This window comes from Panthera tigris, chromosome B2 (assembly GCF_018350195.1).
Source record: "Panthera tigris isolate Pti1 chromosome B2, P.tigris_Pti1_mat1.1, whole genome shotgun sequence".
NCBI classification, from domain to species: Eukaryota; Metazoa; Chordata; class Mammalia; order Carnivora; family Felidae; genus Panthera; species Panthera tigris.
This window is the reverse complement of record NC_056664.1, coordinates 11206559-11233881: the sequence shown is the minus strand read 5'-3', so window position 1 is coordinate 11233881 and position 27323 is coordinate 11206559. Positions and strand designations below refer to the sequence as shown.

The 27323-nt window shown below is 43.0% G+C and overlaps 1 protein-coding gene across 3 annotated transcripts; it reads right to left on the bottom strand.

Annotated features, from left to right (window-relative positions):
- Window positions 1-1650: 1650 nt before the first annotated feature.
- TPMT (thiopurine S-methyltransferase) lies at window positions 1651-27282 on the bottom strand. 3 transcript variants are annotated; one of them, XM_042985640.1, is made up of 9 exons: window positions 27206-27282; window positions 22438-22621; window positions 21106-21198; window positions 16478-16610; window positions 12189-12241; window positions 11284-11358; window positions 5106-5191; window positions 2752-2796; window positions 1651-2101 (listed from the first exon to the last, which is right to left on the bottom strand). In XM_042985640.1, the coding sequence occupies exons 2-9, from the start codon at window positions 22575-22577 to the stop codon at window positions 1989-1991; spliced, it is 738 nt and encodes a 245-aa protein (XP_042841574.1). In that variant the 5' UTR covers window positions 22578-22621; window positions 27206-27282; the 3' UTR covers window positions 1651-1988. The 3 variants fall into 3 exon arrangements, with proteins under 3 accessions (XP_042841574.1, XP_042841575.1, XP_042841576.1); XM_042985641.1 differs by lacking the exons at window positions 1651-2101; window positions 2752-2796 and adding an exon at window positions 4784-4881; XM_042985642.1 differs by lacking the exons at window positions 1651-2101; window positions 2752-2796; window positions 5106-5191 and adding an exon at window positions 10826-11169.
- Between the last annotated feature and the right edge of the window lie 41 nt (window positions 27283-27323).

The window sequence follows — 27323 nt, the reverse complement described above, 5'->3', positions numbered from 1 at the left end:
CTTTTCTTGCCACAGTCCTAAAAATCCCTGAAGAGAACCGGATTGGCCCCATTCAGGTCAGTTGTCCATCCTTGGTTCATTCCACCAGCCACAGGGGTGGAGTCAGGCAGGCATGGCCTCTGGAAGCCCACACTCGGGACTGGGGCAGGTCTCAGAGAAGCAAGGACCACTGTGAGCCAGCAGACTCCAAATCAATAGCCTGATAAGTACTAGAATCAGACCAGGGCCCGAGAGCATCTAGGGTAGCAGTTCCTACATGGAGCAAAACATGTGGGGAGGTCAATTCTGAAGTCCAAGTAAGTTTTCAGTGTTCTGCCTATGACGTATTTCAGGGGAGAGTATCTACAGATTTCATCAATACTGAAGGGGTTTATAAACTTCTGCATTAACACCCTTTAATCCTGCGTATACACACGTACTGTCACACACAGAATCACACAATCTACTTTTTATAATATACACTATCCTATTAGCATGAGCTGACCACTCCAAATCATTTAGGTATTAGGTTGTATGGTCAGGGAGGAAAGTCTGACTTAACAAAGTGTGGTTGCGTATGAAAAACTGCGAGGCTTTGAATCATAATGAACAGCCAGGAATCCAGCCCTAAAATACACTGTGTTCGTAAGAGTTATCATTTAAATAAGATTAAATTAAGAGAAACAAAAAACTGCCAAACTCGGAGAAAAATCTTCTTAACTTTATTTTCACAGTTTGAGAAAAATGTTCTTTTCCATGTAAGTTGGCTTATTTAATAAATTTTAAAATATGCTTAATTTTTTTTTATTAAAAAAGTTTTTTTTTTTTAACGTTTATTTATTTTTGAGACAGATACAGAGCATGAATGGGGGAGGGTCAGAGAGAGGGAGACACAGAATCTGAAACAGGCTCCAGGCTCTGAGCTGTCAGCACAGAGCCGGACGCAGGGCTCGAACTCATGGACCGCGAGATCATGACCTGAGCCAAAGTCGGACGCTTAACTGACTGAGCCACCCAGACGCCCAAAATATGCTTAATTTTTTTTTAATGTTTATTTATTTTTGACAGAGAGAGCACGAGTTGGGGAGGGGCAGAGAGAGAGCGAGACACAGAATCTGAAGGAGGCTCCAGGCTCCTAGCTGTCAGCACAGAGCCCGACGCAGGGCTCGAACCCACAGACTATGAGATCATGACCTGAGCCAAGTCGGACATTCAACCGACAGCCACCCAGGCGCCCCATAAACTATGCTTCTTGATTCTGTTATATATATAAAATTGTAGAAGGAGAAAAAAAATGTGAAAAGGGCTGCTAGGATTGAGGATAATATGAGGGCTTCCAGTAAAGCTACATTTCATATAATTTCTTGGGCCACTATCTTTTACCTTGAACCCTATTAAAGTGTTACATGGCCTCAATGGTTCTAAATTTTCATAAAGAGGGTCAATTTTTAGAAAACTCTGGAAACAATTCAATTGCTCTAAAATAATCTATATATCCTTATTCTATTTAAGCTAACATGCATTGCATTTATTTTATTTAAAAATTACTTGTTATTTTTAATTTTACGTTTATAGAATTGTTTTTTAATTTTAATTAATTTATTTTTTTAAAGATTTTATTTTTAAGTAATCTCCACGCCCAACGTGGGGCTCAAATTTACAACCCCAAGATCAAGAGTCGTGTGCTCCACTGACTGAGCAGCAGGTACCCCTTTAAAACTTTTAATTTTTAAAATTATATAAGACATGCCGATTGTAAAAAATTCTTGTAATTTCTAAGCAAAACAGGTATATTCTTTCAACATCTCATCACACTCTCCTGTATAGCTACTTTACCAGCTTATTTATATGATTTTTTTCTACAAAGTTATACATACTTCTGAGCAAAGCTCTGTTATGTGATTTGTGAACAGCTTTTTCTCAAGAGCCATCCAGTATATTTTCGTGCCTTAGCATAACTATCAATTGCCCAAAAACATGTTGATATTACTTGTTTTTACTGGTCTCATTTACTTTTCCGTAAGTAGATACAACTTTTCAACAATGTAGTCAATTCCCCAACTTTTATGTCGTTCTTCAAAAACATCAACCTTCTCAAGGCAATGAATGTTGCATGTTGAACCTGAAACAAGAAAGGGGAATGAGTTTCTAAGTTGATGAAGAATGCGATAGGGAATCTTCTAAAAACACATCAAATGATTTAAAAGAAGTACTGAAGACGTTTCTTAGCCTTTGAATGACAATGGGGAAATGCTAAGAGCAAACTCTGGACTCTGAATCACCATCACTACTTACAACTCCTAAGACCTAAATTAAACTACCATCTCTCGGAAAGAATTCAATGCCTTTAACATAACACGCCGCTTAGCTAAAAAGGCATATCACAGAGATCTGTCCCTTTTCTAGGATAAAATAGTGTTCAATAAAATGGTTTGACTTTGATTTTATACACTTCTAGACACTAATTTGGGGCGCCTGGGTGGCTCAGTGGGTTAAGCGTCTGACTCTTAATTTTGGCTCAGGTCATGATCACACAGTTGTGAGATGGAGCCCCACATCGGGCTCTGTGCTGACGAGCCAGAGCCTGCTTGGGATTCTCTCTTTGCCTGTCGCTCTCTGCCCCTCCCTCTGCTCGCATGCTCTCACAAAATAAATAAATAAATAAATAAATAAATAAATAAATAAATAAATAAATATTAAAAAAATTACTAGACACTAATAGTTACCAGGTCAAAACAGATATTGATTTTATTTAAAATATAAGTAACTTACCAAACAAGTTTTTAATTTCAGCATCTGGAACATAAAACGGTGGGCCTAGGTGAAAGAGAAACATGGTAAAGAATAATTTCCATAGATCTAATTCTAAAGAGAAATTCTCAGGGCCCGCTTCTCAGTCTGTTTCCAGTGACCTGGGTACACTTATTCTATACACAACGTAATTTCCCTTACATATTAACACCCAGTGCTCATCACTACAAGTGTACTCCTTACTCCCTATCACCAATTAAACCCATTCCCCCACCCACCCCCCATCCAACAACCCTCAGTTTGTTCTCTATAGTTAAGAGTCTGTTTCCTGGCTTGCCTCTCTTTTTTTTGCCCCATATGTTTATCTGTTTTGTTTCTTAAATTCATATATAAGTGAAATCATATGGTATTTATCTTTCTCTTACTGACTTATTTCACTTAGCATAATACTCTCTGGCTCCATCCATGTTGATGCAAATGGCAAGATTTCATTCTTTTTCGCAGCTGATTAATATTCCATGTGTGTGTGCGTATTCCACATCTTCTTTATCCATTCATTAGTCAATGAACATTTGGGCTATTTCTATAATTTGGCTGTTGTTGATAATGCTGCTAGAAACAACACCGTGCACGTATCCCTCGAATCTGTATTTTTATATCCTTTGGGTAAATACCTAGTTGTGCAATTGCTGGATTACAGGGCTATTTTTAGTTTTTTAAGGAACTTCCATACTCTTTTCCAGAGTGGCTGCACCACTCTCATCAACAGTGCAAGAGGGTTCCCCTTTCTCTGCATCCTCGCTGACACCAGTTGTTTCTTTTTATTAATTTTAGCCATTTCTGACAGGTGTGAGGTGATACCGCATCATGGTTTTGACTTGTATTTCTCTGAGGAAGAGTGATGTTGAGCACCTTTTCATGTGTCTGTTGGCCATCTGGATGTCTTTGGCAAAGTGTCTATTCATGTCTTCTGCCCATTTCTTAATTGGATTATACGTATTTTGGGTGTTAAGTTGTATCAGTTCTTTATATATTTTGTATACTAACGTTTTATCCAGTAGGTCATTTGCAAATATTTTCTCCCATTCCATAAGCCGCCTTTTGGTTTTGTTGATTGTTTCCTTCTCTGTGGTCCAGTTTCATTCTTTTGCATCCTGTCGTCCAGTTTTCGGGACTTGGGAACTTTTAAATCAGAATGAAGCTGAGGAACAAATTCCTTAGTGTTTCCTTCATCTTCTGAGTATTGATTTTCCTTGACTCCAACGCTCACTCACACTGTACACATCCCTTCCACTTTGCTGCAGGCCATTTACTTTTAAGGAAATTGAGCTGCTGCCCCTTTCTGAGGTGTTGTGAGTCCCACCCTCAGATAGAGCCTGTGGTGTTCTGTGCCCAGAGGCCTGGCCTTAAGCCTCCTATTCAGGAATGGAATTTAAATCAGATTAGTAGCGCTGAGGTCTGTCTCCAATAATTTCTATTTCTATCTGATTGTTCCAGACTTAATTATGGACCCTAGGTCTCATTTTTTATATTATTATTTTTTTACATTTATTTATTTTTGAGAGACAGAGCACAAGTGGGGGAAGGGCAGAGAGAGAATGAGACGCAGAATCCGAAGCAGGTTCCAGGCTCTGAGCTGTCAGCACAGAGGCCGATGCGGGGCTCGAGCTCACAAACCATGAGATCATGACCTGAGCCAAAGTCGGATGCTTAACTGACTGAGCCACCCAGGTGCCCCCCAGGTCTCATTTTTTAAATGAGGTTTTAAGATCTGATTTACTCAAATAGAAAAAAAATACTAGCATATGTAAATATTTATAAAACGTCACACTTAAAACATCACTTTTCTAAGTTTAAAACAAAGATTGTTATTCAAGAATGCAATAAATTATAAAATTTTAGAAATTAAAAAATATAGTTTAGAGATTTTTCTGCACACCTCCGACCCCCCCCCCCCCCTCCCAGTATCCTCATCCTGCCCATCTTCCTGTGAGGATGTGTCTGGGCCCCTAACCCATCCCTACCACCAGGGATGACCCACATATGCTCTACCCAAAGCAGGGCAACCAATCTCTCTTCCTTCTACTCCAGAGCTCATGAGATTTCTTTTACATTAGGGCCATCCGTTCCTCCTCTCCTCTACAGTCTGAGCTGTGAATGGCAAACAAAATGGAATATGAGCGAGAAAACTTGTGGGAAGTGGAAAAAAACATTTACTGTTTCCATTAGCCCAAAGCAGACTTTTCTTCATGTATAAAAGACAGTATTCTTCCTGTGATCTAAATCAGGAGCATATAATGCTATCCATGTCATAGAATTAAATCAGGAAAAGAGGCAACATCTTTGAAAAAAAGAAAAACAACAAAAAACTTTACCTGGATGTTTAGTGGGATCATAAGAAAGAACAGCCAAGAGGTAGCGAAACCCTTTCCTCGTTAGGGACAGCATTATATCTGTATAGCTAAAAAGAACACAGCAGAGTAAGGTGTTACATTTCTCTTGTTTTTTTTTTCAAGTTTATTTATTTATTTTGAGAGAGAGAGAGAGAGAGAATGAATCAGCAGGCAAGAGGCAGAGAGAGAGAGAGGGAGAGAGAATCCCAAGCAGGCTCTGAACTGTCAGCACAGAGCCCAATGTGGGGCTCGATCCCATGAACCACGAGATCACGACCTGAGCCAAAATCCAGAGTCAGACACTCAAGTGACTGAGCCACATTTCTCTACAAAGGCAAAGCCTGCAGGGGGGTGAGAGGCAGGGAGGGAAATCAGGTTCACTTCCACCTACATTACTGAGTTAAATTCTTGTAAGGACTATCTGCAGTCGATTCGCATTCTAAATGTCAGAAACCGGGTCTGCAAATTACGTCACCCACCTAAGCTGGGAAACAGTGAAGCTAGGAATCAAAAGGAGGCCGGCTTCCAGGGCTCACCCGATCAGAAGATGTCACATAGAAGTGAGCAGAGGCTCTTTCTGGCCTGATGGGGTACTCGGAGGCCTGTCGATTTGGAACACATACTACGGAAGCGCTGTCAGCTCTGGGGCAGGGCCTCCCAGACCAGCTGGGTATCAGTCACCTGAGCACTTGCTGAAAAAAAGGCTGCTTGCACTCCATCCTTGGAGCCTGATCCGGTAGAGGTGGGGCTAGTGGGGGCCGGGAAGGCTGTAGTTTAACAATATTCCAGGTGACTGGGTCCTCTCCAGGGGCATAATATGTAAGACTGTGTACAAGACAAGACAATCCCTTTCCTCTACTGAGTTGGAGAGGGACAAGACTCACAAAGAGGCAAAAATTCAAGGGAGGGTGAAATCAGAGCCCTGCAGGTACAGCATGAATGATGGGTGCTATGGGCACAGTCCTTGCCATACATGTCCCGCCCGGCGAGCAGGGGATGCCACTACCCAGCCGCGTCTGGTCGGTTCAGAAAGGGGGCCTGACTCGGATGGGCCCCATCAGCAGAGTGACCGCAGTACAGCATGCTGAGTTGGGGCATCACGTGACTGCACTGGGGACCGGAATCGAGACACCCACAAAGGAGGTGCTGGTTAGCTGTCGTCATTGTACGGAAAGCTGGAGCTTTGGGGGGCTGTGCTGCGGTGCTGGTGCTGGGGGTTGTGGGAAGTCAGACATGTGGGAGCAGAAATGGAGGAAGCAGAGGAAGCTGAGGTCAGGTTAGGAGCACAGAGCAGAGGGGCACAGGGAGGTAGAGACACTGTGAGGGACAGGCAGACAGAGACAGACTGTGCAGCTCTAAGAGAGGCCCCCTGACTCTTGGTACAGCGGTTTCTACTGGGCTTGGATATACTGTAATCCCTGTGCACAGTTCTGGGAGTATCTGGGGAGGGGATCAGCATGGGGATAAGGAGCATGCACTTTGCCAGGTGTGTGAGCATGAAGCCCAGTTCCTGCACTTAGCGGCTAGGAAAGCTTGACAAGCTCTCAATCTCCCTATGCCTCAGTTTTGTCCTCAGTAAAATGGGGATAAGACTAGTAACTGACTCAGGGTTTTCCGAGTAGTCAGTGAGTTTATACACATGAAATGCTTGCAACATTGCCTGGGGTGTGGTAAGCACCCAGGTTAGCTTCCGTTATTCTCTTTAGTACACTCCCCCAGTTAGGGCGGGCTTGAGTGGGTTGTATGTCCTTGTAAGGAAAGCATGGGACCAAAGCAAACTTTTTTCTTTTAAAATTTTTTAAGGTTTTTATTTATTTTTGAGACAGAGAGAGAGAGAGAGAAAGAGAGAGAGAGAAAGCGAGCAGGGCAGAGAGAGGGAGACACAGAATCTGAAGCAGGCTCCAGGCTCCTAGCTGTCAGCACAGAGCCCGACGTGGGGCTCAAACTCACAAACTGAGATCATGACCTGAGCCCAAGTCGGACACTTAACTGAGCCACGCATGTGCCCCACTAACAGATCTTTACTTAACTTTCTGATTCTTGGTCTTAGGAAGGAAGAATTAACTTGTCATCCCCAAGAAGGGGATCAGTCAGACTGGTTTGGCAGGGTTTCTTAGGACTGACATACTTCATTCCTTTTGGAATGTGGACTTTCTCAGCCACTTTCAAGAAATTCAGAAAAATGACAGAGAGGTACACCCCGCTGATTCATGTTAGGCAGGAGACCTGGGAGCAGCCAACATCTCAGGACTTGCCTGTATGCGGTCAAAGCAGAAAGATGCCCAGTTTAATGACAAGAATGAGATAAGGTATTAACATGTTAAGTACAAGGACCAAGATAAAGAAAAAGATCTTTCTATTGGCTGAAAGTAAGTTGTTATTCTGGTAAGAGAGGCCAGCATGTTCTCAGGTGTACTTGGAGCTGTGATATCTCTCTCTCTCTCTCTCTCTCTCTCTCTCACACACACACACACACACACACACACACACACACGGCTGGGCTCGGAGGAAAGACAGCAGGGGAATCAGGGAACCCAAGCTAGGACTGGATTCCCTACTCAAGACTTCTAGATGGGGATCTCACTACTCTTTATTAACCATGAAATAACAGTCCAGAGGCCACTTAGATGGTCTTTAAAAAAATTTTTTTTTAACGTTTTTTATTTATTTTTGAGACAGAGAGAGACAGAGCATGAACGGGGGAGGGACAGAGAGAGAGGGAGACACAGAATCGGAAGCAGGCTTCAGGCTCTGAGCCATCAGCCCAGAGCCCGACGCGGGGCTCGAACTCACGGACCGCGAGATCGTGACCTAAGCCGAAGTCGGATGCCCAACCGACTGAGCCACCCAGGCACCCCAAGATGGTCTTTATATCTAGCACAGAGGAGGTGATAGTGGCTGGTAGGAAACAGTGTATTTTCTTTGCTCTGCATCTAGTTTGCTTTCATTTGTTTATTTTACAAGTATTTATTAAGCTCTGACTATGTGCTAAATATATACTCTGCCAGCCTGCGGGAAAATAACACAATGTGCATCATCTGTGCCCTCATAGTGAGCTCTGTGACTCCCAGTTTGCTCCCCACTGCCTTATGGATTTTAACCACACAAACCAAAGCCCCGAGAAGGGGAACCTCAGAGACGATGAACATCCTCAGGGCATAGGAAACACATACAAAGGCAGATGCTTAGCAGAATCGGGGTCAGTATACATATGTGGTGTATTATAAACAAAGAGGCTTCATGTGGTACTTTAAGTTGATAAAGCACACTGATGTCCCACAAGAAATGCAATGCAAACACTGGAATGTGATGCAGATGTTTGAGAGAAAGAACAGAGCTAGGAATATAAAAACGGTGAGGGCAAATACCATGTATGATTTTTTCCGTGATTTCCCCATATATATTTAGAACACAGTAGGAACTCTGCGCATTTGTTGAATAACTGAATGACAGTAAAAAAATTGATGTGCTCAGTAAAGACCAAGGGTAAGAGATAGGCAGCCACAAGCAAATGCTAACGATGGTCCCTTAGGGAATTACAACTTTTAGGTACATGAGGAAGGGGAAGGTTCCAGAAAAGAGGTGAAGGAGAAGGAGTGGCAAAGAAAGAGAGAGGGGAACAGACGTGAGAATTATCGCCTAATGGGGCGCCTGGGTGGCTCAATTGGTTCAGGCCATGATTTCGCAGTGCGTGAGTTCAAGTCCTGCATCAGGCTCTGTGCTGACAGCTCAGAGCCTCAAGCCTGCTTCAGATTCTGTGTTTCCCTCTCTCTCTGCCCCTCCCTCAGTCATGCTCTGTCTCTGTAAATAAACATTATCACTGAAGGAAAATATATATTAAGAAAATGTGGCATGGTTGGGGGGCTGGCTGGCTCAGTCAGTGGAGCATGTGACTCTTGATCTCGAGATTGTGAGTTTGAACCCCATGATGGGTGTAGAGATTACTTGAAAATAAAATCTTTGCAGTTACGCGGATGGAACTGGAGGGTATTATGCTAAGTGAAATTAGTCAGAGAAAGACAAATATCATATGACCTCACTCATATGAGGACTTTAAGAGACAAAACAGGGGCGCCTGGGTGGCTTGGTCGGTTAAGCGTCCGACTTTGGCTCAGGTCATGATCTCACGGTCTGTGAGTTCGAGCCCCGCGTCGGGCTCTGTGCTGACAGCTCAGAGCCTGGAGCCTGTTTCGGATTCTGTGTCTCCCTCTCTCTCTGCCCCTCCCCTGTTCATGCTCTGTCTCTCTCTGTCTCAAAAATACATAAACGTTAAAAAAAAAAATTAAAAAAAAAAAAAGGGACAAAACAGAGGCACATAAGGGAAGGGAAGCAAAAATAATATAAAAACAGGGAGGGGGAAAAAACCTCACAGGCTCTTAACTATGGAGAACAAACAGAGGATTACTGGAGGAGGTGTGTGTGTGTGTGGGGGGTGGGCTAAATGGGTAAGGGGCACTAAGGAATCTACTCCTGAAATCATTGTTGCACAATATGCTAACTAATTTGGATGTAAATTTAAAAAAAATTAATAAAAAAATAATTAAAAAAAAAAAAGAAAATGTGGCATGGTCTACTTAAAGGAGATTAGGTTTGGGGCGCCTGGGTGGCTCAGTCGGTTAAGTGTCTGACTTCGGCTCAGGTCATGATCTCGCGGTCCGTGAGTTCAAGCCCTGCGTCGGGCTCTGTGCTGACCACTCAGAGCCTGGAGCCTGTTTCAGATTCTGTGTCTCCCTCTCTCTGACCCTCCCCCATTCATGCTCTGTCTCTGTCTCAAAAATAAATAAACGTTAAAAAAATTTTTTTTAAATAAATTATTTTATTTCACTGATGTGCATGGAATCCTAGTCTGCCTCTAGGGGCACCTGGGGGGGCTCAGTCGGTTGGGTGTTCGACTCTTGATTTCAGCAGGGTTGTGATCTCATGGCTCCTGAACCCAGCCCTGGCACGGGGCTTCCTGTTGACAGAGCCTGCTTGGGATTCTCTCTCTCCTTCTCTCTCTGCCCCTCCTCTGTTTATGCTCTGTCTCTCTCAAAACAAATAAACTTAAAAAAAAAAAAAAAAGAGTCTGCCTCTACAGGACTAAATAATTCAACATTTATATGCTATCTCCAAGTAAGCATGTGAATGATATTTGAATTGGAAAGTACATAGGAGAGCCCATTACATAGTGTGCTTTCTCATATTTTATTTTCTAATAAGACGAGGTGCGATAAGAATGGGCAATAACAAAATCTCTGACATAATAGCAGCTAATATTTAGCAGTTATGGAGAGCAGACAGGCACTTCCCACATATGTCTTTCCTTTTAACCCCCACAAGCACCCTTGCAGATAGAATAACGTAGGGATCACGAGCGTGGGCTTTGACCAAACTCCCTCGGTCAGAATTTCAATTCTGTTGTGTTTTAGCTGCCTAACTTTGCCCAAGCAACTTAATCTCTTTGTTTGTTTTTTTAATTTTTTGTAATGTTTATTTTTTCCATTTTTGAGAGAGAGAGAGAGAGGGAGAGCGAGCGAGCGAGCAAGCGAGCATGAGTGGGGGAGGGGCAGAGAGAGGGAGAAGCAGGCTCCGGGCTCCGAGCTGTCAGCACAGAGCCTGATGCGGGGTTTGAACCCACAAACTGTGAGATCATGACCTGAGCTGAAGTCGGTTGCTTCACCGACGGAGCCACCCAGGCGCCCCAAAAAAGTTAATCTCTTTGACCATAATCTCATCTGTAAAATGGGAATAATGGTAGCATATACCCCACAGGATTGTTTGGTAGATTCCAAGTGTTGATAGAACGTTTCCAGCAATGGCTGGCGCAGCAAGTGCCAGACAGCGGCCACCTGGTGATGTCAGTGGAGGCGGACGGGGTGGTGTCAGCAGGTGAGCTGCTCTTGTGCAGAGTAAACTGAAACCTGGTGAAGGTGAATCCTTTGATCAAGGCAACACAGCTCAGAAGGGACGGTGCCACAAGACTTGCCCCAGGCCTGCAGGGCCAAATCCTACCCTTTCACACAAAGGGGGTTTTGGACGTAGGTCTTCTGATGCCGGACACAGTAAGCTATTTCAAAATAGTAAAAGTCTAATTTTCTGGAGCTCAGAAAAAGTACAGCGTATTAAATTAAGAAGGCCAAAAAGGAAACGCCAACATAATTAAAGAAACCAAATTACTAACCATTTACGATCGCCTGGGTTAACAGCAACTAATGCTCCTCTATCCCAGATCCTGTCGAATTTGCCAATGTTCACTCTGTCAGGAAGAAAAAGAAAGAATACAACAGCTTAAATAAGAAAAATCAAGTCTTGAACAAGATGAACAGCGCCCCCCGTGGTGCATGCTGGTACTTCGCCGGCTGTTAAGGATCTCCTGTCTGCTTTTTCAGAGCCTCCAGGGACGTGTTGATGCGGGTATGGGGAGCTCCTTCCAGTCGTAGGGGCCGGTGGCAGGAGCCTCCCCCTTCCACTCTGACCTGGGAGCACGAAGGAGGCCCCGAGAACTATGTGCGACAACAAATATCCGGGACTTTCCGGAGATGGGATGTCACCACCTTCTGCACTTCGAAATTCCTTTCTGTTACAGACCAGGTGTGAAGCGTAGACATTGTCTTGCTCTCCCTTCCTTTTCCCCTACCTGCCTAGAGTTGTAAGACTGTTTTCCATGTTCTGGAAGCTATCCAGGGACAAAGATGATCTAGTGTGCAGACACGTAGGCTGTAGCAAAAAGAATGGCAGAGCACAGATTCAAATCAATGCTACTGCAAGTAAATGGGAGGAATACAAAGACCTTCCCCCACCCAGTGCTGCCTGGCAAGCACTCAAGTTACTAAAGGTGCAGAGGTGCTGGGGCGCCTGGGTGGCTCAGTGGGTTGAGCGTCTGACTTTGGCTCAGGTCTTGATCTCATGATCCGTGAGTTCAAGCCCCGCGTCGGGCTCTGTGCTGACAGCTCAGAGCCTGGAGCCTGCTTCGGATTCTGTGTCTCCCTCTCTCTCTGACCCTCCCCCATTCATGTTCTCTCAAATGTAAATAAACATTAAAAAGGAAATTTAGAAAAAAAGTGCAGAGGTGGTATTCGGTCCTACCTGGGAAGATCAAAAAGGTTGCAACAGTACAGTGAAATGTTCCCTGAAGAACTCTGTAATGAAAGTCAAGGAAAAAAAAATCGGTTTAGTTAGGAGATAACTGAATGCTGAAGGAAGACAAGAGGGGCAAAGTAAAAGTGGTAGGGAGAGAATATGTAGTTAAATATGAATGTGGGGAGCCTGGGTGGCTCAATCAGTTGGATGTCTGTCTGCCTTTGGCTTGGGTCATGATCTCATGGTTCATGAGTGTAAGCCCTATATCAGGCTCACTGCTGTCAGCATAGAGCCTGCTTCAGATCCGCTGTCCCCTTCTCTCTCTCTGCCCCTCCCCCACTCTCCTTTTCCCCCTTTCCCTCTGTCCCCTCCCCCAAAAGTAAATAAACATTAAAAAAAAAAAAACATGAAGAATGTGGGGCTCCTGGGTGGCTCCGTGAGTTAAGCATCCAACTCTTGATTTCGGCTCAGGTCATGATCTCAGGGTTTGTGGGATTGAGCCCCTCATTGGGCTCTGCACTTATAGCGCAAAGCCTGCTTGGGACTCTCTCCCCCCCACCCTTCCCCTGCTTGTGCTCAAGCTCTCTCTCTCTCTCTCTCTCAATAAATAAATAAACATTAAAAAAATGAACATGAGGGGTGCCTGGGTGGCTCAGTTGGTTAAGTGACTGACTTCAGCTCAGGTCATGATCTCATAGCTCGTGAGTTCGAGCCCTGTGTTGGGCTCTGTGCCAACAGCTCAGAGCCTGGAACCTGCTTTGGATTCTGTGTCTCCCTCTCTCTCTGCCCCTCCCCCACTCACACTCTGTGTCTCTCTCTCTCTCTGTCTCTCTCAGAAATAAACATTAAAAAATAATAAACAGGAAGAATGGAATTGAACTGCAAATAATTTTTTTAATGGTGCTCTCATTAAAAAATGGTGCTCTCATGGTGCTTTTGTTTTTTTTTTTAAGACCTATATGGGTTCTTTTGGATCAACTCTAAGAGAAAAATCAGAGAGAAGTTAACCCTGAAGAATTAGTTAGCTATTATACTTTTCAGAGCTTGTTCAATCTAAACAGTATTTACTTTAGCAGACCCCTGATATTTTGACACTGTTAAAGATAAGTAAACAGGCCAACCGACTACCAGGAAGGCAGATAGAGAAAGGCCAGATTTAAAAAAAATTTTTTTAATGTTTATTTATTTTTGAGGGAGAGAGAGGGAGAGACAGAGTATGAGCAGGGGAGGGGCAGAGAGAGAGAGAGAGAGAGAGAGGGAGACACAGAATCCGAAGCAGGCTCCAGGCTCCGAGCTGTCAGCACAGAGCCCGACGCGGGGCTCGAACTCGCGGACTGTGAGATCACGACCTGAGCCAAAGTTGGACGCTTCACCGACTGAGCCATCCAGGTGCCCAGGTCAGGTATTTTTAACATCATTTCATGCAAAGTGCAGTTGTGTGGACTGACCTCGCCTTCCTCGCCCTTCACCCTCACCCCCACCCCCCGAGGCTTCTCACATCCCTGAAAAGCGGAGTCCACGGCATGTTACTCCCCCCTGGGCCACACCCCCAGCCCGCTCCCCTGTAATGTGAGCAGAGACATCCAGACACCGTTTCAGAGGCTGCCTCTCATTGGCCTTTCCCCGGGGCTGTCAGGCAGCTCCCTGTTGTGTCTTCTGGGTTCTCACGTTCTCAGGCACACAACCAGAACAGTACAGGCCATCCTGTATTCAGTGTTTAGACCCGCGAGGCTCTGCTCCACCAGCCTGTCCTCACTGCGGTCAGAGGCTGTGCCAAATTCACACCCGCTCTCTAGAACCCGGGATAGTTCTGTCCACAAGGTGCTCAGGCAATGAGCTGATGAATGAAAGAGAGAAAAACCAGGGGTCCACAGGCAACTGTCGGATTTTATTCTGAAATGACGCACCAACGGAGGCTTACAAATAGACAAGGGTCTCTAAAGACCAGTCTGGAAGCACCGTGGGGGGCAACCCAGAGGGGTGGGTGTGTCAGCAGGGAGGACAGCCAGTGAGTCTCAACTTTGGGAAGCTTTGAATAGTACTACTGATCCCCAGCCCCACCCTTAGAGTTTCGGATTTAACTGAGCTGGGCTGAACCCTCAGATGGGGAATTTTGAAAGATCCACAGACCTTTGCAAATGTGCCCCCGGGGCTGAGAACCACTCCAAGACTAGTCTCTGAACTGAGTAAACCCTGGGATTCTTAGATGACTTGAGAATGGGGGTGGGGGGCAGGGAGTGGGGAGGAAGCTGTAAAATGAAGTACTATCAAGCCTCCTACTAACCCACAATTAGTTTCAGTATTTAGAAAAGAGAGTACTTTGTGAGAGACTGAATGTAACAGTGGACAATGGCCAGACCATGTAGGACTAGAGAACTTGGACCCGTGACTTCTGTGGCCGCTAGCCTGGGAAACCAAAGCACAGCCTTTGCTGCGACGATGTGTCATTGGGTTCTAGGGGTGCCTGGGTGGCTCAGTCAGTTAAGTGTCTGACTCTTGATTTTGGCTCAGGTCGTGATCTCAGGGTCGTGGGATGGAGCCCTGTGTCAGGCTCTGTGCTGAAAGCATGGAGCCTGCTCGGGATTCTGTGTGTCTCTCTTTTTCTCCCTCAGCCCTTCCTTGCTTACATGCTTTCTCTCTCTCTCTAAAAAAGTAAAACAGGGGTGCCTGGATGCCTCAGTTGCTTAAGCGTCCGACTTCAGCTCAGGTCATGATCTTATGGTCCGTGGGTTCAAGCCCCACATCGGGCTCTGTACTGACAGCTCAGAGCCTGGAGCCTGCTTCAGATTCTGTGTCTTCCTCTCTCTCTCTGCCCCTCCCCACTTGCACTCTGTCTCTCTCTCTCTCAAGAATAAACATTAAAAAATTAAAAAACCAAAAAACCAAAAACCAAAAAACAGCCTCACTCATTCCCATTTGGGTGGTCTTTTATTCCCACATTATTATCCCAAGCAGACGAAGCTTTCTACTTGGCTCACTGTGGTCAGAGGACAAAGACCACTCCCAAATCCGTCATTTCCAGCCCAAACGTCGCCCGGAGACATAGAGCCATTTGCCAGCTACACCTTCACCATCGCGCAGGCCTCTTAAACTCACTTTTTTAAAAAAAGTAATCTCTAACAACCCGGAGATTAAGAGTCGAACGTTCTACCAACTGAGCCAGGCAGGGGCCCCAAACTCATCATCCTGAGAGGAAAACTCATTTGCTCTGCCCTTTGAGCTTGTTTCTCGTTTATTCTCTGCCATCCATTCCAGTCATCTGGGCTGAAAGGGCAAACTCAGCTCCCCCCTGATTCCCACTCAGTTAATCTTAAATCCTGCCAGTGTAACATCCTAAACACTGCTTTGAGCCGCCTGTTCCTCTATATGCCCTGTGGCTTTCCCGGCGCCAGCCTTCAGGAGCTCTTCCCTGGACCTCCGCACGCGGCCTCCCAGCTGGTCTCTCTGCCGGGAGGCCGCTTCCCTGACGCCACAAGGGTGGTTCGTCTCAAAAGAAAATCTGGCCGCATCAGGCTCCAACTTAAAACCCTTCCTGCACAGGATGAAGGACCAGCTTCACGGGGCATCTGAGAATGTGTACTAGACTGCCTGACCGTCACCACGCTTCAGCGAGCCCTGCGAGGCTGGGTTAGGGGACTCTCCTGTCTATTCCCTTTATACCCTGTGTCGTTACACTTAGCTCTGTGTGTGACAAACAGCTTCCTCTGTGTTTCTCTTGTCAGCTGACAGATTCTTTAGGGCAGGGACTATGTTTTGATCTCTTCAATGTCCTTTGCAGGGAGTGGCACAAGAAATTCTCAGGAATGCCTGTTTATAAATAAAACTAACAAACCCAAATCAAAATCATGATTATAGATAGGCTTTGACATCAGCTATTAAAAAAAAATTTTTTTTGTGTGTGTTTGTTTTCTTGAAAGAGAGAAACAGAGCACAAGCGGGGAGGGGCAGAGAGAGAGGGAGACACAGAATCCAAAGCAGGCTCCAGGCTCTGAGCTGTCAGCACAGAGCCTGATGTGGGGCTCAAACTCACAAACTGTGAGGTCACGACCTGAGCCAAAGTTGGTCACTTAACCAACTGAGCCACCCAGGCACCCCAACATCAGCTCTTTAATACATTTGTGCACATCTAGCTATCACCTTTCAAGCCCTAGTTCTTTAAACGCTATAGTGTCCTGGTGAATCTGATAAAGTGGGGTCACGTGACATCTGTACAGTAACTTAACTTTCTCTAAGAAAAACCTTTTCCTGGGGGTGGGGCGGTACGGAAATACTTATTTACCAAAAACAAAATATACCTTGAATACTTTGGCTCCAGGAATTTCCATGATGGGCTCTTCTGAGTAAGAAAGATTCTGCTCTGTAAAAAATTCCCGAATCCCAAGCTCACTGATTTCCACACCCACTACACAGTGTCCTCGGTCCGCAAACCTGCATGAAATCATGTTATTCACACTTAAAATTTTTATTTCGGATACATTACTAAATAAAAGAGCATACGCCAATAAACATTCAGTTCCCTTAATTTTAAGGGATTAGCATAAACTCAGGTTCACAGGGTTTCACAGAACTTGTAGGGAAGTGCATCTATGTATTCTCAAGCTTAGTGGTACCTGGAATTCTGAATAATTGATTTATATGACCTTAGGAAAAAATTAAAAATTTGAAAACCTATACCTTAAAACATTGGTCTGTTACAAATGGATCTGATTAGAAGAGTTTCTTATTTAAAAGCATTCTGTGGATTAGAAATGCTTTTTAATTTCTCTAAATTAGCCCTGTCCATTAAAACTTTCTGTGATGACAAAGGGGTCTGTACCTGTATTGTCCAATCCACTGGCCACTAAGCACATTGGCTACTGGGCATTGGAGATGTGGCTAGTGTGATTTAAATTCAAATCGTCACACGTGGCTAGGAGCCATGGTACTGGGCACAGGGCTCTGTGACGTTAGCGTCCATTTCTATAATCTTACAATTTCCATTTACTTACCATCAACACTATCCAGAAACGTATCGAATTGCCATATACAAATAACTAGTGTTTTCCTTCTAAGTTGTGTAATTACAGAATTCACAGCTGTGGGATCTTGACTCCGGGGGAAACAGCCCTAGTAGCACAAATATCTAGGCACAGTACTGATTCATGTCAAATTAAACAAACACATACAGTCAGTTCTGCTATAATGCAACATAGGCATCCCTAAAAATCACTGTGCAATGCAAAATTATGCAATAAAAATCGAAAGGCTTATGGGGAAAGTGCGGGTTGGGGCACAAATAAAAAAACTTTGTCACAGTGGAACATTATTCAGCCATTTGGCACGGAGCCTGCTTGGGATTCTCTCTCTGCCCTTCCCCTGCTCATGCTGTCTCTGCCTCTCTTAAAAATAAATAAATAAACTTAAAAAAAAAAAAAGAAATCTTGCCATTTGTGACTACATGAATGGACCTTAAGGGCATTGTGTTAAATGAATTAAGTTTAACAGAGAAAAACAAATACAGTATGGCCTCACTTATATGTAGAATCTAAAAAAAAAGAAAGAAAAAAAGGCTCATAGATTCAGGGAACAGACAGGTGGTTGCCAGAGGCAGGGGCAGAATGTAGTCAAAATGAGTGAAAGGGTCAAAATTCCCAGTTAGAAAATAAGTAAGCCATGGGGATGTAATGCATAGCATGTTATACAGTATTATAGTTAATGCCATACTGAATATTTGAAAGTTGCTGAAAGAGTGGATCTTAAAAGTCCTCATCACAAGAAAAAAAAATTCTCCCACTATGTATGGTGAGGGATGTTAACTACACTTATTGTGGAGATCATTTTGCAATATATACGAATATCAAATCATTATACACCTAAAACTAGTGCCATGTTATATGTCAATCAGACCTTAGTTTTTTTTTTTTTTGAAAAGCTGTTACACATTTGCCATAACTTAACTCTGTGACTCCGGATTTTCTCAAAAATATACAGTGAAAATTTAGAAACAAACTGCATAAATAATACATAAGAAAAAAAACAATTCTCGTCAGTGCCACACTATTAAAAAGACAAACAGAGGGTGCCTGGCCATCTCAGTCAGTAGAGCATGTGACTCTTGACCTTGGGGTTGTGAGTTTGAGCCCCACGTTGGGTGTAGAGATCTCCTAAAAAATAAATAACATCTTACCAAGAAAGAGAGAAAAAGAAGAAAGACAGGAACCTGATAGAAATGGTGGCACAGTTTTACGCCTGTTATATGGTTACAAAATATATAAATACTAGCGTGTGGCAATGTGACATGGAGAAAGACCTGAAGCTTACTCATAGAAGTGAATGTTGGAAGGGAGGCAACTTGTAAGTTATTGTGCACTGATACAATGGGGGTGACCGGAAAGTTCTAACGACAGCTGTGGATAGGAGTGGCTCACAGCACACAGGTGAACTGAGGTGTCCAGGAACTGTGTGGGGTGTGTGCATGGGTGTGTTTTGTCCCTTCACACACAGCTGCCTGTAGTTTTCCGCTCTTCCTTCATGTTTCTTGTAGAGGAAATTACACGTAAGTGAAGGTGAAATTCACGTCACGCTCAAATCGTCCCCTGATTTATCAGTGGAGTTAGAGTGAAAACAGCATTTTCGAAACGAGGTACAGCAGAACGGATTGTACCTATCGTCCACACAAGACTACCACTTTCAATGAGGTCAGAGAGTGAACTGTTTTACAGCTCTAAGATAAACATATGAATAACTGGTCTTTCATATTTCCTCCTAAATTCATAAGTTAATATACAGGGAATATTTTATTTTATTATTTGTTTATATATTAAACAATTGGAAAAAAAAAAGTTTTTTTACTTTTATTAAGTAGGTTCCATGCCCAATGTGGGGCTTGGACTCACTACCCTGAGATCAAGAGGTGCATGCTCTACTAACTGAGCCAGAGAATTCCCAGGTGTCTCCAGGGAATTTTTTTTTTTTTTAATTCTTCCTACAAAGTTATCCAAACTGGCTGTGAAGATTTTTATTTATATTTGACATATGGAAAACAAAATATAGCCTATTATAGACTGGCATAGGCTGGATTATATTGGAATATACCATCCTTAAAAAAACCTAAGAAAATGTCTTAAACATTTTATTTTAACACTTTTGGGCCTCGCCTCATAGTTATCTATTCACATCTGGTATCTGTACAGACCCTAATACACAAATTAGATACATAAATGAAAAATCTTCTAATATAATAACTTACTCGCAATTCTAACAGCTTAGTTGTGGTATTTTTTTTAATGTTTATTTATTTATTTTGGGGGGGGGTGTGTGCTAACATGAGTGAGGGGAGGGGCAGAGAGAGAAGAGGACGGAATCCTAAGCAGGCTCCGCGTGGTCAGTGCAGAGCCCCACATGGGGCTTGAACTCACGGACCGTGAGATCATGACCTGAGCCAAGATCAAGAGTCAGATGCTTAACCAACTGAGCCGCCCAGGCACCCCAGTTCTGGTATTTTTGTTACACATGACTTTGGATCCAAATATCTGACAATCACATTTAATTGTCTATTTACTCATTCCATTTCCTAATCTTGTCTCAAAACCTCTGCTAGTGCTAGATGGTTAGTACTTAACCACGGGGCAATAAGACCGTCTGTTTCTAGAGTTAATGCTTTTCTTGTAAGGAGTTTCCAAAGCAACTCTTCTGGTTTAGTGAGTTGGTTGGGGATATGTCTAGTAATACAGTTTAAATATTCTCAATGTCATGGCCACACTAGAATTTTAAGCCATGTCAGCCATGTCACAGGTGCTCAGCTACTACAAGTTGAGCCTGTGGGTGTGCTGGCTGCAAGAACGCCACATCTGTACTTGAAAATCAGCTCCAAACGCATTCATGTTTTGTGGGTCAGCCACCTACATTTTTATAGGAAATGGAGCATCTTCAAGTCACTAAATTTTTCATTTACTAATCTTTTTAATACTTTAAAATTTTCTTTCCTGCCTAATGATCAAAATTCTCAACATTCAAGGTTGTAAATTAAAAAAAATTTTTTTTAATGTTTATTTATTTTTGAGAGAGAGAGAGCAGAGCGTAAGCAGGGGAGGGGCAGAGAGAGAGGGAGACATAGAATCCGAAGTAGGCTCCAGGCTCTGAGCTGTCAGCGCAGAACCCGACCTGGGGCTCGAACCCACAAACCGTCAGACCGTGACCTGAGCTGAAGTCAGACACTCAACCGACTGAGCCACCCAGGCACCCCTCAAGGTAATAAATTAATGGTACTTCTTAGCAGGTCTGTGCATGATTACCGCAACTGAGTCATATATAGAAGACGATTGCCAGGTTTGTGTTTTTGGATAATCTACAGTAATAGTGGCTTGCTAATTAAAGTGAGTTCTCTCCACAGAGAATTACTTACAAGAAATACTTTCCTCATCAACAGTTTTGTAACAGATCCTTGAAAACAATTGCCTATGTGCTTGTAGTGGGAGGGGAGAGCGGAGTTGAACCGTGGGCTACATGTTGCATTGCCCAAGAGATGTAATTTGTTTTGAATTTTTCTGACCACCTCTAATCAAACTATCTAAAATTAACTCAGCCAAATTCCTAAACCACCTACAAAAATGAAACTGCACAAAGATGTCGCAGACCTAAGAGAAAAGGTTAGCCGCCTGCACGCCTTGAGACCCCACCACTGGTTCCAAATTATAATTATATTTATAGGATTATAAATAAATGATAATTTTTCTTAGAAACCCAATAAAGGCCACACCTCTGTTTCTGCTGTGTCTTACAGAGAATATTATCTCTACGAACCCAGCAGTAATAATCCACCAAAAATAAAGGATCCCTGTATATTTCCTGAGAGTGGAGCTTTTAAACCTGTATCTTTTAAAACATTCACCTAAAGTATTTGTCATCAAGTCAAGAAAGTGTGTTAATGCCCATCTGCTCTTACCATTTCATCTCAACTGCTTTTCCACAAAGAGGAAAAAATACTCTCAGAACATTCTCGCCTTTAAGGAAAGTATCCAAATGCTTCTTTAATAATCTGGGGAGAAAAAAAAAGATTTGTTTTCTTTAGCCTAATGCACAGAGGAAAGGATTACAATCACATGATGCTAAGTACTTTTCATGCACCATCTCACTTAATATTCCCTACGACTTTACAAAATAGGTAACATTCATTGTTACACTCTCCAGTTTACATAAGAAGAAAAAGAAGGTTAAATAACTTGTTTAGTCAACAGCTAGTAAGTCATCTGACATCTGACTTAACCCTGGAACTTTCCTCATTTGTAATTAAAAGTTATTTTTCTTGGTTGATAGGTTTTAAAAATTCTTTATTAATTCCCCAATGTATGCGTGTGTGTGTGTGTGTGTGTGTGTGTGTGTGTGTGAGAGAGAGAGAGAGAGAGAGTGAGAGTGAGTGAGAGAGAGAGAGAGAGAGAGAGAGAGAGATGGGGAGCCGCTGGACCCACTGAATTTTTCAACATTCATTTTATGAGAAGCTATCTAAATGTGTACTCACGTCTGAGACTCTGGAAAGTTTGATTCTGTAGTTAATTCCCTCTGTAGAGATGTGGCTCTTCTAAGGCCACCCACATGACAAAGATAACCCATATAATGGCTCTGGGAAGATGCCCCAACTACCACTCAGTGTACAAATACAGTGATAGTGATGATGATGATGATGATGTCGTCATCCCCTGGGAAGTCAGAGTAGCTGCCTAGAACAAGTCTGACCACTTTACTTAGCACTGGCCCATGATACATTGCTACTGCTTCAAAGCTTACCACTACTAACACATTGCTCAGCATCCTATTTCATGTATTAATTTTTCTCAGCTTCTTTTCCTACATACAGGAAGAAAAAGTATTATATAGATAACACTTTACATTTGAACACATGCTATTGGAAAGCAAAGTCAGAACATTGCCACCTTTCAGTATAAAGAGATACACGCGTTAATGTGGGCATCTGCCATATATATAAATGTGTATGACCAACATGCAGATGCTACAGGGGCTTAAAAAAAAGATATATTTCATAAATCTCAGATGCCTTCAATTGTAAGACACCATTATCTATACCCCCGGGAAGAGCTAACATTGCTGATAAACCTAAGACATGCCAGAGATGCGCTGTATTTCAGAGATGATAAAAGGTGAAAAATTAAAAACGTACACTTTATAATCAGTCATATATTGTGTACCTATATTATTATTTCTATTTCCAAACTCAGTTTCTGATGGAGCATTTCTCTGTTATATACCAAACATTTCTTACTGATGTCCTTGTTCTTGATGAAATCCAATTTTGCCGTCCACCCACTTTTCTCGCCATTCTTCCAGAGTTAGTACTCGGTTTTTCTGTACCTCGGTATCGGAGTACTCTTTAACATCAATTAAAGTGCTTGCATCATCCATAGTTTCATGCACACCTTTGCCTTACAAACAGATGCCTTAAATGCCTGCAAGGAAAATATTCACAATGTTGTCATTTAAGGGCATCGCAATTCTATCGATAAATGAAATAAAAACCCATTATCCTTATTCTCTGTCTCTCTGTCTCTGCACCTCCCCTACTCACAAGCACATGGCAGTGTTCTCTCTCTCAAAATAAACTTAAAAAAAGAAAACCTATTATCGTTAGCAATATGGCTTTTAAAAATATTTCAACATCCAAGGAAAAGCCATCCAAAAGATTACTTCTCAGTGAGCCTAATTGTAGAAGCATACCTCATATTGCTTATTAGGAAGGATCTTTAAATAAACTGAATCACATCTTTAAAAAAATGCTTATTTATTTTTGAGAGAGAGAGAGAGAGAGAGCATGCATGCAACCACACGCATGCAGGGGAGGGACAGAGGTAGAGAGAGAGAGAATCCCAAGTAGGTTCTGTACTGTCAGCATAGAGCCAGATGCAGGGCTCAAACCCATGAAACATGAGATCATGACCTAAGCCCAAACTGGGAGCTGGATTCTTAATCGACTAAGCTACCCAGATGCCCCAATAGACATGGCCTATTTTTGATCAAACATTTGGAGTGAACATTATTATGACTAGTTAAATACTATTCACAGCTGAACCACATAGTATTCTATGATTACTTTTCTGTACAACTTTTTATTTTCTAGTTAATAGCTGTCTTACTTTTTCATTTATATAAAATCCCTATGTACCTGTTACTAGTTCAACTCTAAGCTCTACCAATTGTCCCAATCTCCTATCAGTACACTCTCAATCTCTTATCAGATATTCTACCAATAGCATCATCTTGGAGGGGACTCTCTGGGAGCCTTCTGGCCTGAATGTTCCCTGTTCCCACTGCATAGCTAGCATTCTGGGATCACTCTTGTTCATCACCCTGAAGATCTCCTTCTCTTTTAATGATTCCCTTTCTTTTATCCTTTCTTTTCCTCTTTTTTTGGTTATTCACCCAAAAGGGTGAAGCACAACTTTCAACAGCTTTCTAAGAAAGGGTGCACAGGAGAAAAGGTTTTTGTGATTCTGCATGTACGACATGTCTTCATACTATTCCAGATCCTTGATGCATATAGTTTTGCTGGGTATAGAATTCTTGGTTAGAAATCTTTTCCTCTCACAATTTTGAAAAAAGTAGTTCCATTGTCTTCTAGCTTCCAGGGGTATTGCTTAAGTTCAAAGACATTCTGATCCTGATATTTTCCAGAAGGTCAATGTTTTGCTCTCTCTCAAGGCTCTTCTTTGACCCTAGTTTTTCCGATTTCATAATTCTGTGCCTTCTTTTGAATCTGCTTTCAACAATTTGGTTGAGTTTTTCAATCTGGAAATGTCATATCCCTCAATGCTGGAAACATTCTTGAATTATTCAGATAATAATTTATGTCCCTCTTTTGATTCTCTTTCTCTTTCTCAGACCTCTTTTATTTGGCTGTAGAGCCTCCTGACCTAGTATTGTAAATTTCTAGTATTTTTGTTCCCATTTTCCAGCTGTTCATCTTTTTGCTCTATTTTCTGAGAGACTGCCTTAATTTTTATCCTTCTACCTTTCTATTTAGTTTTTAAACAAAATTTTTTATTTGGTTTTTCTTTCCTGCTATCAAGTCTTTAATTTTCAATAGCTCATTTTTTGTTTCTGATGTTCTTTTTATATTACTTTGTTATTTCATATATAGAATAGATGTAATATTTTCTCTTATTTATCTGCATAGTCTGCTGCTTATGAGTCACTTTTTCTGTTTTTTTGTCTTCTGTCTTTCCAACTAGTGACTTTCCTTAAATGCCTAGCAATTCTTTTTATCTGCTCATATTTAAGAGCAGTACCAAAAAGCTGATTAGATGTTTAAGTATGTGGGTGGGTTCACTGACTGTAAGCTGCACCTTAAGGATGATGTGAGTGGATTTCATTTGGAAACCTAGATGTCACTATCTTTGTCTTTTTTTGACTGGGCAGACTTTCCATAGATGGATCTGTCAGTCCCTGTGATAAGGATCAAGTTCTTGGAAGCCATGGTTCTATACTCACATAAGAAAAGGACAGAAGTGAGAGGGCCCCAGCATTCAGTTTGCTTGTGTTCAATTAATCTCCATTCTCAATATGGCACTCAAATCCCCAACTGTGTATTTGTATCTCCCTAGTGCAGAGACTCCTTACCTTCTGCAGGGAATAAACTCCCCAAGTCTGCTGGTGTGGCAAGAGACAGACACCTTGTTGCAGGGAGTTGGTAAAGGGATCTGGAGATTTAGTCTTTTCTGAACCAGAATTTCAAGTAATGCTCCTAGTTTCAACCACACTCTCCCACGTCCCAGAGGAACCTGGTGCTGCTAATTCCTGAGCATTTGGGGGATTCTATAATTCGAATGGGGTTGCTTATTGGCTTTCCCCAACACTGGTTTATAGCTTAGCTTTCTTGAGGGGTGCGTGGCTGGCTCAGCTGGTAGAACATGTGACTCTTGATCTTAGGGTCATGAGTTCAAGCCCCATGTTGGGCATGGAGCTTACTTTAAAAAAAAAAAAAAAAGAATTTAGCTTTCCTCAGTCTGCAAAATCCTTTACCACTTGTCCATCTGCAGTTTTATGGTTTTTGTCTCACCTGTCCTCCCTACCCTATTGCTGTTTTGGTGGGGTTTTAGGAAGGCGCAAAATTAGATATGTGGGTTTGATATCCCATCTCTATTCCATAAGTTGGTGTTTTCAAATAATTTTTCTTGCAGTTTCTTTTTTGCACGGGAAAAGGCACACAATGGAACTGGGGGAAAAAAAAGACACTTGAATATAGCTGCAAGTCCCTCTGAACATATGAGGAAAATGCCTGTCCTTTCAATGTGAACGTTGTTATACTAAGGACAATGTAACACCAATAATTCTAACATTCTAACATAATTATTTGAATCATTAGTGAAACTATTTTAGTTTGGAGTATACTCACATGCTACTATTGGCGGGTTTAATTTAATGATTTATCAATGAGAATAGTAAACATTACATAAGAGCAGGTGTTTTTGGAAAAGTTCCCTTTACTGCAAAGTTTGGTTCTAGGGTGCTTAGGATTTACGGAGAAGGCACCTCCCTTGCAACTGGGAACATAAATTCACTTCTCAGCCAATATTTGTTAACAAATGCTTTTGCAAGGTCCTGCTGATGTCAGGAGGTGACTTTCAGTTTTCTGAGAGGTCGGGGGAAGTATCTGATTACATTGGGTACAGAAAAGCAAAAAAGAGGAGCAGTGTTGCCATCTACATTTTCAGCAAGAAACTCTGGAACCTCAGCTTGAGCTCTCATAAAGCAGTTCTCTATTTAAAACAAAAAGGAAACAGAATTTTATCATAAAACCAGGGCAATCTGGAATTGTACACTTTTATTCCTTTCACACAAACTTGAAACAAAAGTTAACATCATGTATATAACTTAACCACCTCTTAGCTGTTCTATGAGCATCTCAGTGGATACTTGCCCACATGCTTTTTTAGAGAAGTAAAACGTTTCTTTTTATAATAAGATAAAAGTGTGAATTATAGGGTTGCCTGGGTGACTCAGTCAGTTAAGCATCCAGAGTCTTGATTTTGGGTCAGAGCATGAACGGGGGAGGGTCAGAGAGAGAGGGAGACCCAGAATCTGAAACAGGCTCCAGGCTCCGAGTGGTCAGCACAGAGCCTGACGCGGGGCTCGAACTCATGGACCGCAAGATCATGACCTGAGCCGAAGTCGGCTGCTCAACCAACTGAGCCGCCCAGGCGCCCCTCAAAAATTTTTTTTAAGAAAAGTGCAAATTATAACAGTCAGGAAAGGCAAAATTCACAATTACTCCTACCCATACACAGAAACAGATGTGCTAGTTTGGCCCCCAAGTCCTCCGTGGGTGGACTCTCAAGTCTGGTTTCCTCTCTCACCTCTTCAAAAAAAAATCTTTCTACTTTCGATTTATTTTTATTATTTTTACAGAGAGAGCTCGCATATGAGCAGGGGAGAGGGGGCAGAGGCGGAGAGAATCTTAAGCAGGCTCCAGGCTCCTGACCCGGATGCCAGGTTTCATCTCACAACCCTGGGATCATGACCTGAGCGTTAATCAAAAGTGGGCCACTCAACCCCCCTGAACCACACGGGCGCCCCCTAGATTTATTTTTAAATGTTGCTAAGTTGAAGAATAACTTCTCTAAGGTGCAAAATTTTAAGAGTATGGCTCTTAAAACATGCATACAACGGTATAACAGCCTTGGAGCAAGACAAAATCTTTACGGCACCCCAGTTCCCACCCCCCTACCCCTACCCTCACCCCTGCCCTCGCCCCCAGAGCATCACTGACCATTAAACGAGTATTTCCCTTTTCTTAAAAACTACTAATAGAGGACGATGCTTTAGGGGCACTTTAAATCCTGGACTCAGAAAGGTCATTCACGGCGCGACCTCGTTATTCCCCAGATCCCACTCTGCTTCCTGATCCCGTTTCAGGGCGTACATTGCTGGGCTGCCCACGGTCGTCAGGATGCCCCATTCCGGAATCCGACCACAGGCTCGCACCCAGCAAGGCTAGCCATTTCTCCCGCACCCTCTCCGCGCGCAACAGAGCCTACCTCGCGCGCAGCTCGCAGCCGGGACCCCGCAGCTGGCTCCCGCGCCGCCTTGTGCCCGAAGGGCCGGGACTGCGCGTCCCGCCCCCGGGCCCGCCCCCTCCCCGGAGTTCAGACCCCG